Genomic DNA, 16,634 nt, shown 5'->3' on the forward strand with positions numbered 1-16,634 from the left:
CTGGGTCAGCTGTTGTTGTGCCTTTAAAGCTTTTGGGGCTGACTAGGGTTCCAGTACACTGAGCCTGCCTTCTGAAGGCAAAACGCAAGTCGAGTGGAATCTGCACTTGTTTTTATTTCTTAATGTTCATAATCAAGGCAGAAGTCGCTGCCCATGAAGCACTTTGGAACTGGATATCTAGAGAAGCGCACATCATTGATGGTGAAGGTCCTGGCAGCGAGGCCTTAGCCTGCTGGGCAAAGTCACCTTCCAGCTCTGCAGGAGCAGTCACCTGGCCATCCCCAGCCATGTCCCATTTGCCAAGGCTTGTTCCTTTCTAAAGGAAGGGCCAGAGGGGAGGGTGGCAAGAAGGGGTTCCCCACTGTCTCTGAGTCTTTCTGAATTTCTGAACCAAGTCCACTCTCTGTGAAGTCACTCCTCATTAAGGCTTCCTCGGACCCCACTTCTCCATGAACTTGGGCCACCCAGAGTGGACAGCGAATCTGTCCATGTGTCCATCTCTCTGGTGCTTCATCCCATCCTGACCTTTGTTCCTCAGCTCTTTAGCCAATACCCTGCCTATGACTCTGCCCACACTGTGGTTACCCTGTTTTCTATCCCCAACCATGGGACCCTCAGCTGGCAAAAGGGCAAAATGCTGGATTCAGGACTGTGCTAGAAAATCCAGAAGTGTAGATCCCTAGAAGTTTCCCAACAGCGCCTGGCCCTAGGGCCTGCGGTCCATTTAATTCGCAAGGTGTTAAACCTGAATTGCATAGCACTGCGGTTGATGCTATCAGAGTGCCGTGCTAAAGTGCCGTGGTAAGAAGGACACAGCACCTGCCCTCAAGCTGCTTCCTGAGAGACACAGACATGTGCACATAAAATTATAACACAAGTGAGGTGGGAGCTCAGATAAAAGCACAAATAAAGGAGAGAAAGATTGGAGTCCTTGCCTTGGCAATTGCTCAAACACTAGGAAAGATGCTGGAAGAACAAAGGCTAGCAACCCTTTAACTAGAAACTAGAATCACTCGTGTTTCATTGTGTTTCCTCCCAAGTGCACAGCACTGCGCTGAGAGTAAGGAAACCAAAGAAAGGGCACAAGATGCAGGTGCTACGAGGCATTAAACAGCAAGACAGATCACATCAGGGTGTCCCAGGGCCCATGAGGTTAGTTCCAAGTGAGTCAGAGTGGTCCAGCGAGCTGGTACACTCAGGACCCACTGTGTAGGAGCTGGCGCCTACACCAGGTCTCCACCGCAGGGGACATTTCAAATAAGTCAAGAAAGGCCAAGCAAAGGAAGGACATGTGGGAAGTGCCAGGTTATTTCAGGACCCAAGAAGTAGATGAGTGTGGCTACAGCAGGGGGGAGAAGTGAGAACATGGAGGAGAGGGCAAGTTAGGATAGGCAGGAGGCCTCGAATGCCAGGTTAAGAGGTTTGAGCTTTTTCATGTTGGCAACAGGGAGCTATTGAACATATCTGAGTGAGAGCACAGCAGGATGAATATCCCCCTGGCCCAGCAGAGCCACCCTGCTTCCCCTCCCGGAAGACCCTGGTGAGGTAGAACTTGGCTGAAGGACACTCATGAGGCCCAGCTGTCATGCCTTAGCCACAGTCACTGCCTTGGGTGGGAGTGTTGGGGAGTGCCTTTTCTCCTCCTCCTCCTCCCTCTAGGAGTCATCCAGTGAGAGCAGGGTCTGGGTTCTCTCCCGGGGCAGAGATGCCTGCTGGAAGATTCCTCCTGTGTCCCAAGGGAGAGGAGCACTACAGGGGAAGGAGACCAGGAGGCCGGCTCCCAGCCTCCACTGGGGGTGCAGTATAGATTTCGGGCCATGGCCCTACCTTTTCATCAGGCCTTCAGGGAGGCTGGCCCAGCCTCAGAATGGCCCCTACTGCTGGCCAGAGAGTTGCCTGGGAACCAAAGGTGCTGCCTACAGACAGCTGGAAGGCAGGAAGCTCTGTGAGTTTTGAATGCTGACCCACGCCTGCCCCATAGGACACTTGGCCCCCAGACTGCGTGTCAGTGCCCCCCCTTCCAAGCAGGCCCAGAAACTCAAGGCTTACTGAGAATATTTTCAGTAGTGCCCCTGAGGGCTCAGCTCAGAAGAAACCTTTGCTCCACACCACAAGGCTAAGCCCCACCCACCCATATATTTATGGTTGCTCTAAATACATGGCCGTGTTAGCCACCCCTTGTGAGGTCTTGGTATCATGGACCTGTCAAGCCTCATTTCCCCAAGTACAGCCTCAAGAGTGAAAACTGTTGTGTCTGGAACCAGGGTGGTTCACCCCCAGGCACTGAGACAGCTCATCTGTACACCCTGTAGCCACTCTGGAAGCAGCCAATGGGACCCAAGTGACAGTGTTGCACACACAGATACACATATGCACACGCATATATGTGCACACACACACACGTGCATTGCAAGAGACATCTGTTCCCCAGAAACAGCCCAGGAACTGTCAACAAAGTCCAACACCCATTTAAAATCTGGGATCCAAGATTATCTGGCAGCAAGTGGGATTCTGGGATGCCATCGGCTTTCCACACCTGCCGGAGCCCACTTTCAGGAGAGTTGCCTGAAGATGCTGCACATTTGCTTCCTGGGTACTGGGTGGGTGATGAGATTCACAGTGATCAGGCACAGCCATACCGGGAGCAGGGATTGGCAGCCTTTCCCAAAGAGCCCCTGGGGTTCCATGTCTTTCTCTTTGGCATGCTGCACGTATGGGACTGACAGGAGCCTGGGAGCTTCCTCCTTTGAGTCTGCAAAGCTTTGGGGTTGCAAGAATCCCTGAGACCCCATGTGAATATCTGAAGCAGACCAATTCCTTCCACCTTTACGGTTAACACTCTAGTCCTCAGTGGGCCACTCAGCAGGCATTTGTGGTAATAAAGAGGACACTGGTTAGTCCCTAAGAGTGAAGATTGGTGGGGAACCAAAGCAAAGTCTCCCCAATATTAACTGAAGTGAGGCTAGAGTCTGCCCTACTCCCTGCTGCCCTCCGCCGTGCTCATGAGCTGGTGAAGAAGGGATGTGTGCATTTCAAGTTAGTCTTTTAGCAGCCCCACCTGGCTTCCTTTATTTTCTCCAGTAGGGGCTGGGGTGCAGTGAGTCCTCCCTACCCTCCAAACCCCTCTCCTGGGCCCTGCCTCTTCCAGGCCTCCCCAGCTGCCCCTAGGAATTACAGCCCTGCATGATTGAATCTGCTCAGCTGGTCCGGAACCTACCCCACCTCTGGCCCATCCTCTGGCATGGCCGAGCCATGCACCCGGCCAAGCAAGGCCTGCTGAGGACACGGTGCCAAATATCAGCTTGTTTCCTCCTGTGGCAGGGTACACAGTCACATCGGTCGTGTCCTCCAGGCAGGGGCGGGTGTACGTGGCCGGAGCCCCCCGGTTCAACCACACGGGCAAAGTCATCCTGTTCACCATGCACAACAACCGGAGCCTCACCATCCACCAGGCTCTGCGGGGCCAGCAGGTAATGGAGGGGGAGCCTGGGGCAGGGACGGAGGGAAGAGGGGCGGATCAGACAAATGGGAGGGCAGTGAATACAGCATGCCTGGGCCACTGGGTGCTCCGAAGGGCAGTCATGTTCCTCCAGCCACCTTCATGCTGCCAGGAGTGGCAGGAGTGTGCATCCACCCACAGAAGGCCCCATGGGTCCTCCAGGATGCCAGCTGCTTCCCTTTTCCTGGAATGGAAGCAATGAGGAATGGGAAGGCTGCCAGTGCCACTGCCCCACAGGGAGGTGATTGGCAACCAGACTGTGCTGCTAAGAGTCCTGTGTTGGACAGTGATGAATGCAAATCGGAAAGCTATGATAAGAGTCATTGGTGGTGAAAACGGGGCTCCAATCCAAGTCACTTCCAGCGCAGAGGAAAACTGGGCTCCTGGGAGGCAATGTGGCTTTTCCAGGGTTCTATGGTGAATTCATGACTGGGTCAAGCCAAGAACCCTCTTGGTGGGGCTGCCTGCATCATGCCACCTTCTGACCCCCAATAACCCCAAAACCAGTCCTGGGCTCCTCCTGACCAGCAGCGTCCGTGCCCTCTCTAGGCCGGACCTGAGTGCTGTCCAGGCCCTTCCATGTTGTCCCCAGCTCCCTGTCGACTCTCCTGAGCCTGGGAACAGCCCTGTCTCCTGAGCCCATGACTGCCCTTGGCCTGTCACTGTGAGAACCTGCTCCTCACCGAGTCTAACCTAAATCCGTCTCGCTGCAGAGTGCCACCCTCCTGCCATTCCTCCTCCTGTTTCTTGGGTGCGGGCCATTCCAGGCGGCGAAGCTCTCACCCTCCACCCTGCCTGCCCACACTCGCCCAGGGCCAACTCTTTTGAAATGGAGGGCTAGACCTTGAGAGCTGGAGGGAATTTGCTGATGAATTTATGACATTTTTCCTGCCCAGTTCCGCCTCCAACATCCGAAGGAGAAACCGCAGTGCTGAAGGCAGCTAAATTAAGTGAATTCCAAATCGCGGTGACCCACATAGCTGAGGCCACATATTTAGACAAATTTCCCCCGCCCCCTCCCTCACTTGCTCTCTGTCTGCTTCTTAGTTACTTTATGTAGGCACATCTTTTCCCTCTCCCACCCATGTGTACTATTTCCCTTTCCTCTCTTCTAAATTTTTTATCTTTCTCCTCAGTTAAAAGCTTTTAATCCTTGAGAATAGATTTCTTCTGAAAACACACTAAGCCAGAGAAGGACGGGGTAGGCAGAGTCATGGGCCAGGGTGTCAGGCAGACCCCAATTCCAACCAGCTTGGCGGTGACCAGGTGACCGGCCTTCTGACCTTGGGCAAGAAACTCCAATTCTCTGAGTTTTGGTTCCTTCCCTTGTAAAATGAGGATGACCCTCTCTCCTAGCAGGATGGGGCTCACATGAGCTAACCCAAGGCTATAAACCATCCCAAACAGGGCTTGTCCACGAACAGGGTGCCTTCCCCTTTCCTAAGAAACCCAGCTTTCATTAAGTACTTTCTGTGTACCAGGCACAGTACCCTGGCCCAGAGGGAACACAGCAGGTTCAATGCCCACCCTCATGAGGATCCCAGCAGAGGGAACAAGGGCTGGTGGGAGGAGTGTGGAGCTGAAGGCACATGGAAAAGGGGCAGGGAGAGGAGTGGAGAAGGTCAAGGACAGCTTCTAACAGGAAGTGACACTTCAGTTGAGACCTGAGGGATGGCAGGGGATGATCTGGGGAGGACGCAGGGGCGGGGAGTGCATGCAAGAGAAAAGTGTGCAGAGGGAAGCCTGGAAGCCGGCCAAGGCCAGGGAGAAGAGGAAATAACCCAGTTTGGTGACTCAGGAGGCCTGCTGGGGAGCAGGAGCCAGGACAGAGGCCTGGGAGGCTGGTCCAGCACGGTCCTGCTGGAGAAAGCCAGATACCACCCCAGCAAAGAGGTGGAATGGCAGCAGAGGCCACGCCAGCTGCTATGGGGGTGGGCTGAAGGGGCCAGCCTGAGGCTGGAAGGCCCTTTAGAAGGTGCCCAGGGAAGGGGAGTAGAATTGGCACCCACCAGGTAGGGACTTGTTGCAGGTTTTCCAGGTGGTGGGAGAGGTGGAGGACGGAGTCAGGGTTTCTGGGTTTCTGAGGAGGGGGTGGATGATGTCCTCACTGGTGGATACCAATCTTTCCCTAAACAAGGCATGCTCTGGGGACACTGAAATAAATCGTAATTCACCATCCACAATGCTAATGCCAGAATGATTTATAACATCAAAAATGAAAAATAGTGGCTCACCCCTGTAATCCCAGCACTTTGAGAGGGTGAGGTGGGAGGATCACTGGAGCGCAGGAGTTCCAGACCAAACAGTGAGACTCCTATCTCCCAAACACCACTTAAAATGTCAGAGCAGGGTAAGTGTGCCTGTGGTCCCAGCTACTCAGGAGGCTGAGGTGGGAGGATCACTTGAACCCAGGAGTTCGAGGCGACAGTGAGCCAAGATTGCACCATTGCACTCCAGCCTGGGTGACAGAGCAAAACCTTGTCTCAAAAAAAAAAAAAAAAAAAAAACAAGCTAACTGTCCAGCAATAATTGATTAAATACATTATGATACATGCATAATTTTAAGCACTGTGGAATCATCAGTGATTATGTTGTAGATGAAAATATAATACATCATAGAAAAATGTTGATGATATATTGTTTTATTTAAAAATCAGTATATAAACTATATTTGCATTATTACTCCAATTCGTAAAAATAAAACACAAGTACAAATAGGCAACATGCCTCAGGGGAAAAAAACTAGAAGAAAATCCGCTAAAACATTCATGGTAGTTATATTTGGATGTCAGGATTGTGGGTAACTTTTGTTTTCTTCTTCATACTTTTAAATATTCTCCTTATTTTTTGCCATTATTTCACTTTACACACAAGACAAATGGCCACCAATAAAATTAACAGAAAGAAAGAAGAGTGGGAAGGGGATAATGACAGAAGGAAAAGAGGGAAGGGGAGAAGGGCAAACTGAAAACAGGCAAGTCCGCTCTGAGGGAGAGGAGAGAGAGGGAGCACATGAGAAGGGAGGACCCATTTGTTCACCAAAAATTCTGAGTCAAAAGATGACCTTGGCTTCCCTCTGCCGGCGAGGCAAGGACTCTGGGCTGTGCGAGCTGGGCAGCCAGCCCACTCCTCTCTCCCATCACGTGCCGCAGATAGGCTCTTACTTTGGGAGTGAGATCACCTCGGTGGACATTGACGGCGATGGTGTCACTGATGTCCTGCTGGTGGGTGCACCCATGTACTTCAGCGAGGGCCGCGAGCGAGGCAAAGTGTATGTCTACGAGCTGAGACAGGTACAGCTGGGCAGGGGCTGAGCAGCTTCTCGGGGGCCCCCAGCCTCTGCTTTGACTTGGGTAGCCACGAGGGAAATGGGTTACTAGTGAGGCCAGTGCTGGAGCCAGGCCTGGGGAGAATCAGAGCCTCCTCTGTGGCTGGGCTCATATAGCCAGAGACGGGGATCTGGGGGAATGGAGTGGGGAGAGGATGCGAGAGCAGCCTGCAGAGGGAATTATGAGCCTGGGGACTTTTGCCAAGCCCTCCCTAGCCTTTTTCTGCCCCTGGTTTTGCAGAACCGGTTTGTTTATAACGGAACGCTCAAGGATTCACACAGTTACCAGAATGCCCGGTTTGGGTCCTCCATTGCCTCAGTTCGAGACCTCAACCAGGATTCCTACGATGATGTAGTGGTGGGAGCGCCCCTGGAGGACAACCACGCAGGAGCCATCTACATCTTCCACGGCTTCCGAGGCAGCATCCTGAAGACGCCTAAGCAGGTCAGGCTTCCCCGGGGAAGTGGATGGAGCAAATGGGGCTGCAGGAGTCCCAGGAGCTTCTGTGCCTCATCTGGTTCAGGATTTTCTTCCGTGCCCTCTCACAGGAACGGATGCCAATCTGTTCTGGTCATGCTTCCCCACGTGGAAATTTTGAAAAGGGCACATTTTACCTTCAGGACCCCTCACCACCACCACCCACTTTGGCACCCTCTCCCTGCTTACCTTTATCCTCCCCCAACAACAAACAACAGCAAATCCCTGGCACCTGACCCTCACTCCTCCCAAGACATGCACACATGCAATTGCCTACCAGTGGAGCATCTCTTCTGGGCTCATTCTTCTCTGGAAGCGCTTCGTGCTAGAAATCGTGCCCACCTCAAAACCGACCCGTCTTGGGTCCCATCCCCTGAGGATCATCCTTTTGCCCCACGGTTTATTAGTAAGATAGTCTAAAAAATAGACCAGTGTGAGAGACGTGGATGAGTCGCTTGCCAGGTAACATGTATTTACACTTAATAGGGAACTCTTTTAAGACACGATATTTTAATCCAAAAGAATGACTTGAATGGTAGGAATTTCAGGTGCCGTGACAGGCCAGGAGACGAGATTGCTTTGGGTTGGGGAAGCTTCTTCGTGATTTCAAACAGGCTCCCGATTGTTCCTGCAGCTCAGGGCCGCCCGCCCCCACACTCACGGTGTGCATGCCCTCCTGCTCTCTTCCTGCTCCCTGCAGAGAATCACAGCCTCAGAGCTGGCTACCGGCCTCCAGTATTTTGGCTGCAGCATCCACGGGCAATTGGACCTCAATGAGGATGGGCTCATCGACCTGGCAGTGGGAGCCCTTGGCAACGCTGTGATTCTCTGGTTGGTTCCCCCACTGTTCCCACCTCCTGGGCTCTCCTGAAGGTCACAATGAATGCAGGGGTTTTAAAAACGGGCTTCAGGATCTTTTTCTCTTGTCTTTAACTGCTCTCAGCTAGACTCACCCTGTTCTTACCCCAACTTGCTTACACATTTCCTTTTGGTGGAATCCGTGTAAATTCAGTATAAATTGACGTCCTGTCCAAAAGCCCCCGCTCTTAGAATTTGTCCTAAAAGTTCTGGCTACTCGAGCATGTCCTCCACTTCAGGTTCTCAAGCTATAACACTTGCAGGGGCAAGTTGAGCATATTTTTACCATCTGGGAGGACCTTTCCTTCTACCCTGGCGTGGAGGAATGTTTCTCTAATACAGAGATTTCTTTCCTCCAAAGCACTCTGACCTCTTGCTTCCTTTCTTCGGGGCTTCATTTTCATGCTTCCTAAACACCCATTTATTTTACCATATGTTGGCTACTTTTTGAGCCAGAAAAAAAAGACCTTGAGTATTTTTTCATATATGTTGATGAGGTATTTTTCATCATAAATACAATAACATAAAGAACATTTATAAGATAAAGAAAAGAATGACTCAGCCTACCATCACCTTAACAATGCCACTATTAATAGTGTGGCATATCTTCTCCCAGTCCTTTTTCCGCTGCTTATAATTTTATATAAATGCAATTATATCCACCCTACAACTTTAAAAAGGCATTGAACAGAGATATATAACTTCACAGGGAGAATAAAGGAAAGGACGGGCTCCTGTTCGCAAGGCTACTACAACCCAAGGGGGAAATGTCTTCCTCCGGGTTCCCTAGAAAACAGAGCCTGAGGCAAAAGCCTCTTGAATGCTTTGGGAGTGGGGTGCAATCCCAGAAGCAAAAGTGAAGCCGGAAGGGAGCGCAGATGCGGAGCAAGCCAGCGTGTCTTCACCACGCGTACTGCTCTTTGCTTAGCATCTAGGCATTTCCAGTGTGGCATAACACAGCCCATTGTAGGGAAAGAAGGGGGAGCAGCAGACTTGTGGCTCCTTCAGATCCCTCATTTGTCATGGCCAGAGCATCTGCTGCCCGACAGTCCTGGTGGTGTCCCCTGGCCCTCTAGGCAGCACTGGGAAGCCAGGGCCTGTGCAGCCCAGCTAGTGTACAGGAGCAGGGTCTGTCTCTTCGAAGGTCTGTGCTGCATGTGGGGGCTCTTAGGTCCTTGGTGGTGGTGATGGTGGCAGCAACAGCAGCCTGGGCTTGCAAGGCGTGGTAAAGGTGTTCACTGCGTTGGTTCCAACCAAGAAAGCAAGGCAGATGACCAAGGCCCGGGGAGAGGGGTACAGAGAACCTAGCAGGTCTTTAAAGTAACACATAAACTTCTCTACAGGAAACCAGATACACATATGCACACACACCCCAAGATAATCAGAATCACAGAAATGATTGGATCAAGTTCTAGCTTTTGAAGTCCACACTTATGTGCTACCTAAATAGTGATGAGATTGTGGGCCAGAGTCCTCTGGGAAGACTTTATGGTCAAGCCCCATAGTTCTCAAACATGACTGCCCATTAGGATCGCCAGGGGAGCTTTTAAAATGTCATTGCCCGGGCTTTACCCACACCAATTAAAGCAGAATTCTGTGGAGGGACCTGCGCAGCAGTAATTTTTTAAAAACTCCCCAAGTGATTCCAATGGGCAGTCCAGTTTGAGAACTTCAGATGTAGCCCACTGTGTTGACACAGCACTCTACACTGTCAAAGGACATTCTCACCTCCTCTGATCCTCACAATCCCCCATTGCAGAGATCATGTGACCTGCCAAGGTCGAGTATTGGCACAGATCATCACGTTGAAGCTATGAAACCTCTAAGCCACTCTACTCCTATTTCTTTCCATCTACATTCATGGTTGGGAGAGGCAATAGGTTTCGTTCCCAATTACATTTGACTTAGGCTGGTATAAGGGTAAATTTGTATTTCCTTGGTTACCTGGATGGGGTGGTGTGGGGGTGGATGGGTGCTGGCTGCATGCTGGAATCACCTAGGGTACTTTAGCGCCTCGCTCTTCAAAGTGTGGTCCATGGAACGTTCACATCACCTGGGAGCTTGTTAGAAATGCAAAATCGGTGCCAAGCTATTGGATCAGAATTTGCATTTTAACACGATCCCCAGGGGGCATGCACACATATGGAAATTTCAGAGGCACTGCTTTAAAACCTGCGAAGGCCTGATTCTGATGCAGTTTTGCCTAGGGTGTAGCTGAGGCACCAGGATTTTTTTAAGCTCTTCAGATGACTCACACGTGCATCCAGGGTGGGGAACCACTGCTAGAAAAGGTGATGAGGGAGCAAAGGGGAGTCAGCATGATCTACAGCGAGCACAGCCCCTGGGGGAAAGTGCTGAGAGGCTGCATGGAGGGGCTGTGAGGTGGCTGAGCCCCTCTTTCCCCTGTGCTCCCTTTTGCCAATCCTTTGACATCCAAAGCCCCCTCCATCCTCCACCTCACCCCCTCCAGTGGCTTTGCAGATTCCACTCGAATCTGGTTCTTGTCTTTCCCCATGGTCACAGCAGGGCAGCCTGAGCCCCTGCCCCACCCCAGCTCACTGGCCCTTCTCCCGCAGGTCCCGCCCTGTGGTTCAGATCAATGCCAGCCTCCACTTTGAGCCATCCAAGATCAACATCTTCCACAGAGACTGCAAGCGCAGTGGCAGGGATGCCACCTGCCTGGCCGCCTTCCTCTGCTTCACACCCGTCTTCCTGGCACCCCACTTCCAAACGACAACTGTTGGTAAAGCAGGCCCCTCCTTTCTCCTCACCCCCCGGCTCCAGTCTCCCCCTGCAGCTAACTCTATTTCAAAGCCTGGGCTTTTCCTGAAATGGATGCTGAGTGCCAAAGAGGGGATGTCATGCCAGGGTGAGAGTGGCAGTGAGCAGGGGTGATCATGACAGGGAGGACAAGAGAAGAAGGAAACAGTCTGGGCGCAGAGTTTGGATCAGAACACAGGACTGATGCCAGTGGAGCAAAGTGGGGTGCGGAAACCCAGAAGTCTGCCTGGATGCAGAGGAAGAGGCAGACCCAGGAATCCTACAGTGGGGGTCCTGGAAACCAGAAGTCCAGGTCAATGAGACCCCAGCATCTGGGAGCCCCGCTCAGAAGTGGGTGTGAGTCCGCAGCAGGGAGCCCCGCTCAGAAGTGGGTGTGAGTCCGCGGCAGGGAGCCCCGCTCAGAAGTGGGTGTGAGTCCGCGGCAGGGAGCCCCGCTCAGAAGTGGGTGTGAGTCCGCGGCAGGGAGCCTTGCTCAGAAGTGGGCGTGAGTCCGCAGCGGGGCAGTTTCCTTCTGAGGGTCCATCACTTCCAGCTAAGTTGAGTCAGATACATCCTCTTGACAGCCCCGGGTCCAGGTGGTCTCAGGAAGTGTGCTGCAGGTTCCAGGACTGTCTGCGCTGGCACAGGAAATGGGGACTCAGGGAGTGTCTCAGCCAAGGAGGAGGACCAGACAGAGACCAAAAGGAAGATGAGAACAAAGGCGGGCCTGGGGGCTGTGCCCCTCTCTTTCAACTTCCATCCCTGAGAGGAGACAGATATGAGAGCCAGCAGCAAGCTGTGGGCGGGCTGGAGAGCAGGAGAAGGGACTGAGTCTTTCCTGGAATTGGCAAAACCTAATTGAAGGGGAGGAGGCTGCAGGTTTTATGCCCCAGAATAGAGTCAAAGGTTTGAGGAGACGGCGGGAAGGGGCTGGCCAGCCCTCCTTGGTGTGACAGGAAGCACCCAGCAAAGGCTCTGACCAGCCCTGAGGGGGATCCCAGAGCCCAGGGAGAGACAGGGAAGGTGGAGGGAGAGGCGGAGGGGGTTGTTGACTGCAGCAGGGGCTCAACATGGCACCGCCCTGGCCCCACATCCTGTCTCCCCTCCCTGTCTGCGGTGTTCACTTTCCCTCCATTTCTTCTTCCTGCTCTTTCTCCACCCTCTTCCTCCCCCTTTTCTTTGGTTCCTTCCTTTCCCTTCCTCATGCAACCACTTGCTCTCCATGTGAGAGTTTCTCACCCACACTGGGGCTCGTGAGAGGAAAGGAATAGCTCTCCCCTGGCCAGCCTGGGGGGCTTCCTGGAGGAGGCAGACAGTCTTGGATGGGCATGTGGCTCCACCTTTGTGGTCTTGCCCTCTCCCCTCCTGCAGGCATCAGATACAATGCCACCATGGACGAGAGGCGGTATACACCGAGGGCCCACCTGGACGAGGGCGGGGACCGATTCACCAACAGAGCTGTCCTGCTCTCCTCCGGCCAGGAGCTCTGTGAGAGGATCAACTTCCATGTTCTGGTGAGCTGGCAGCCCCACCAGCAGAGCCCAGACTCCTACAGGAAGGAGCACCTGCCGTGGGAGAGGCAGAGAGTCCACCTGGTGCCTGGCTGGTTCTGAGCCCCCAGCAGACCTCAGGAAGCCAGCCGGGGTCTGTATCCCCTGAACTTGGCCACTCCACATTCCCACCTCATGCCCCAGAGACATGCTACACACCACCTCACTGGACCTCCTTCCAAAACCTCTTATCCTGCCACTCTCAGATGCCGAGGGAAGGAAGGTGGGCTCAGTAGGTCCAGCAGAGAGAACCAGGAGCAGCCAGTGGGGGGCACGGCCCCAAAGGGAGGGATAAGCAGGCAGCAGCTAACAATTGAGGGCCAGGTCCAGGAGGCAGTGGCATGTACAAAACGGGAGGAGAGACAGAGAGGGGCGCCAGTGATGTCACGAGCAGGGTAGTGGCCTAGTGCCCCATTTTATAGCTAAGGAAGAGGATGACAGGTTTACTTCCATCCAGAGCTCCAGCCTCAGAGATGCAAGCAGGGTCACTCAGAGCCCTCCTGGCCCCAGTAGTTCAATGGCCAGAGGTCAGAGACGTGAGCAGGTGTGAGAAGGCACATCCCTGTTAAGGGGTCCCCTGAGATGCATCCACACCAGCAGCATCCTCACCCTCCCCACAAACTTGGAAATTCACATGTTCTGACTCAGAAACTCTGGGAATGGGGCCAGCATCCCATATTTTAACAAGCTCCCAGGGGACTCTGATACCAGCTCAGGTTTGAGAGCCACTGCCTTTATATAATCAGGATTGCAAGTTCCAAGGGGAAGTTTTTAGGCAGCTATAAGCCACCCTTTTACTTACCATCTATGCTCAGAACCATCCTGAGTACCCCTGTCTTGCTCATGAGTTTGTTCATTCACCCATTCCACATGCTGAAGCCCTTGTTACGGTGCTAGAGCCATGCTGGGAGGCTCCAGGCCCATTCCTTGCTTGGGAAGGAAGAGTGACCACAGTCAAATGGTTCAAATGCTACGTGAGCAGCAGGCGTAACTGGTCTGAACAGAGTGGTGGGTGGGGTGGGATGCGGGCCAGCACTGCCAGGCTTCCCGGAGGCCAAGGTATCCGGGCAATGGGAGTCTGGCCCTGAAGGATGCGCAGGAGCTTGGTGAAACAGCCAGACAGCTAGGTTGGCATGAGCTGAGCTTGGAGCTCCTTTCACAGAGGCACACTCTTCCCACCAACAGACCCGCTAGAAACCTCCATCCACCCGCGGACTCATCCTGAGGGGACAGGGCAGCTGCCCTGCCACCTTAGGAAGGTGAAAGTTCTATCTCAGCATCCATGGTCCTGGCTCATAAAATGACGTTCTCTCCTCCCTCACCCCTGCCCTCGTCTCCACCCCCCAGGACACTGCTGACTACGTGAAGCCAGTGACTTTCTCAGCCGAGTATTCCCTGGAGGACCCTGACCATGGCCCCATGCTGGACGACGGCTGGCCCACCACCCTCAGAGTCTCGGTACATCTCGGTACAGGGCAGGCACCTCAGGCATGAACCCCACCCCCACCTCCACTTCCTCCCCAAAGGCCAGAGCCTGAGTGTGCCGGGTGCAGAGGACACCATCCCTCACCTCGCCTTCCCACCTTCTGTCCCGGCAAACCCACAGTGTGGCCGCTTCCCACCTCCCTCGGGGCCTGTGCTGAGTATTAGCAGATCAATTCCTTAAGGGCAAGGCCCAGGCCTTCTCCTGTTCAAGGTTCCCCATATCCCCAGCACAGGGGAATAAGGGGTGAGCACTGGAGAAATACAAAGAATCACTGGATGAGAAGGGACCTGAGATCTTGATCACCCACCTCCCTCCTTTACAGATGAGGACAATGGAGACCAGAGAGTGACTCTTAGAGCCCGGAGTTCTGCTTGTTAGATGACTAACTGATTCACAGAGCTCCTAAGTATTGCAAAAAGAAGTGTTTTAACTGATTGACAGAGCTCCTAAGCATTCCAAAAAGAAGCGGCCCCATCCCTCAACCGCATTTTCTAATCCCTGGCTCTAGGGCATCCAAAATGTTTGACATCTAACATTCAGATGCCCCCTGCAGCTGCAACTCCATGTAAATCCCACTCAAGGAAAATGTCAGGCAGTGATCAATTCTGCTGCTGCGCTGTAAGAGCAGGCAAAAGTTGTAAAATGGAATAGCTAATGCCTGAACCTTGAGGATTTAGGAGACAACTTTTAAACACACCACGGCACTCTTAAGCCATTCTGTGAGGTCCAGTCACTGAGCAACGTCTGTGTGAGTGACACAGTCTGGCCAGGAAGCAGTTTCAGAATTATTCAAGTTCTTACTTGCATTTCTTCAACACCAGGAAAGGACTGTACAGTCCGCAGCAATGCCCCTGAAAACCTCCCCTTCTCTCCTTCACACCCATCATCCCCCACAGCCCCTCCACACCCCTCTCCCCAGGCCTCCCACAGTCCCCCGCCAAACCCCCGTCCTCACACCTCCCCACCATCCTCCTAAGTCTGCGCCCCTGGGCTGGCGAAGTTGGATTCCTCGTTAGTGAGCCGGAGAAGGGGAAAGCTGGGTGCACTAAGTCATGTTTGTCCTCTCACAGTAATTACAAAGTCACTATGGCAAATGAATGAGTACATGGCACTTACCCCACAAGCAGGCTGAAGCCCACAGTGCAGATTAACACACAGGGTAATCCCTGCTCTGACATCGACGATCTCCGTGCAAGGTGGATGAGCAGCACAGGCCAGGCAGGAGGCAGTATGCACTCAGAGGACATACAATCAAGCAATCAGATGATAGGCCAGGGCTTCCTGGAGGAGGCGGCCTTTGGCCGGACTTTAAAGGCTAGGCAGGATTCAGACATGCGGAGACAGGGAGGATGGGCTTTTGTTCCGCGAGAGCTGACAGCATCACCAAGGCAGGGAAACAGGAAAGGCAGGTTGCGGCTTCATGTAAATCCCTTTCTCACCTTATAAAGAAAAGGTGAGAAACAGAGCTGAAAACTTTGAAGAGCAGCTAAGTTTCTAAAACTCTGGTTTATCTGGATTTCTAGCCCCCAGCAAGGGAGACACATTCTTCCCATCATTCTAAAAGTCTTACTTTGCCTCTACTAAATGCCCAGCACTGTTCTAATATCATAAGATCTGGCGTCTTGGGGAAGTGAGCCATTCCATATTATTGAGGGTAACAGTTGCTTATTACATTAAATTACTTATTTTAATCAGCCAGATAGAAATTTTTCTGAAGGTCATTTTATAGTTCTCAAACTTCTTAAACAGTATTCCTAGTGGGAGCAGGCAGTTTTTTCTTCGAGACTTGAAGTCACCAGGATGAACTTTGGTGCTAGAATGCCGTAAAGCCCCCATCCGGAACTAAGTCCCTTTCCCAACGGCTCCACAGCGACCCCTGGATATGGCTTCGCTGGCTGCCATTGCAGTCGGCCTACTTCTAGCTGCAGATCCACCTTGCGGTGGGGAGCTGAGGGGCGAGATGGGTAGATCCATGCCTAAAGCAAGAGCGCATGGATCTGAGTGAGGGCCAGAGAGCTCTCCTTCGAGAAAAGGTAATGAATTTAAGATACACATGACTCTGTGACTCCTCGTCCCTGGTTTAGGCTGTGTTGTTGGTAGTGACAGTTACCGCCCCTCAGCTCCAGGCTTGAATATCCAGCTGCCTGCTGAAGTCCTCGCCCCCGGTGGGCCACAGGCACTTCGCCCAGGCTGGAGTGTAGTGGCGCAATCTCGGCTCACTGCAGCCTCTGCCTCCCGAGTTCAAGGGATTCTTCTGCCTCAGCCCCCCGAGTAGCTGGGACTACAGGCGTGCACCACCACGCCTGGCTAATTTTTGTATTTTTTAGCAGAGACGAAGTTTCACCATGTTGGCCAGGTTGGTCTCGAACTCCTGACCTCAGGTGATCTGCCTGTCTCGGCCTCCGACAGTGCTGGGATTACAGGCGTGAGCCATCGCGCCCAGCCAACCCCTGCTTTTATTACTGAATGCCATGATCATCCTTCCAGATACATAAAAAAGAAACTCAGCCGACACCCTGGACCCCTTTCTCCCTCAGCCCCGACAACCTCCAGGTTCCTATTGATCCCGCCTCTGGGGTCAGTAACCTGTTTTCTCCTTTCATGCCCACTACCGCACCAAAACCAGCATCACCTCTTGCCTGAATGTTGGGGCAGCCTCCTCAATAGCCTCCCTG

At 52.9% G+C, this 16,634-nt stretch overlaps 1 protein-coding gene across 1 annotated transcript in view; it reads left to right on the plus strand.

The window, feature by feature from the left end:
- The window catches only part of ITGA11 (integrin subunit alpha 11), a 133,908-nt gene that overhangs the window by 96,419 nt on the left and 20,855 nt on the right, over positions 1–16,634 (plus strand). Inside the window, exons 12-18 of the mRNA XM_003901113.5 lie at positions 3,322–3,470; positions 6,652–6,792; positions 7,069–7,272; positions 8,006–8,136; positions 10,740–10,906; positions 12,295–12,437; positions 13,821–13,931. Coding sequence (XP_003901162.3) covers positions 3,322–3,470; positions 6,652–6,792; positions 7,069–7,272; positions 8,006–8,136; positions 10,740–10,906; positions 12,295–12,437; positions 13,821–13,931 — 1,046 coding nt within the window. The remainder of the gene's footprint in view (positions 1–3,321; positions 3,471–6,651; positions 6,793–7,068; positions 7,273–8,005; positions 8,137–10,739; positions 10,907–12,294; positions 12,438–13,820; positions 13,932–16,634) is intronic.

Source organism: Papio anubis, chromosome 7, assembly GCF_008728515.1.
Source record: "Papio anubis isolate 15944 chromosome 7, Panubis1.0, whole genome shotgun sequence".
Classification (NCBI taxonomy): domain Eukaryota; kingdom Metazoa; phylum Chordata; class Mammalia; order Primates; family Cercopithecidae; genus Papio; species Papio anubis.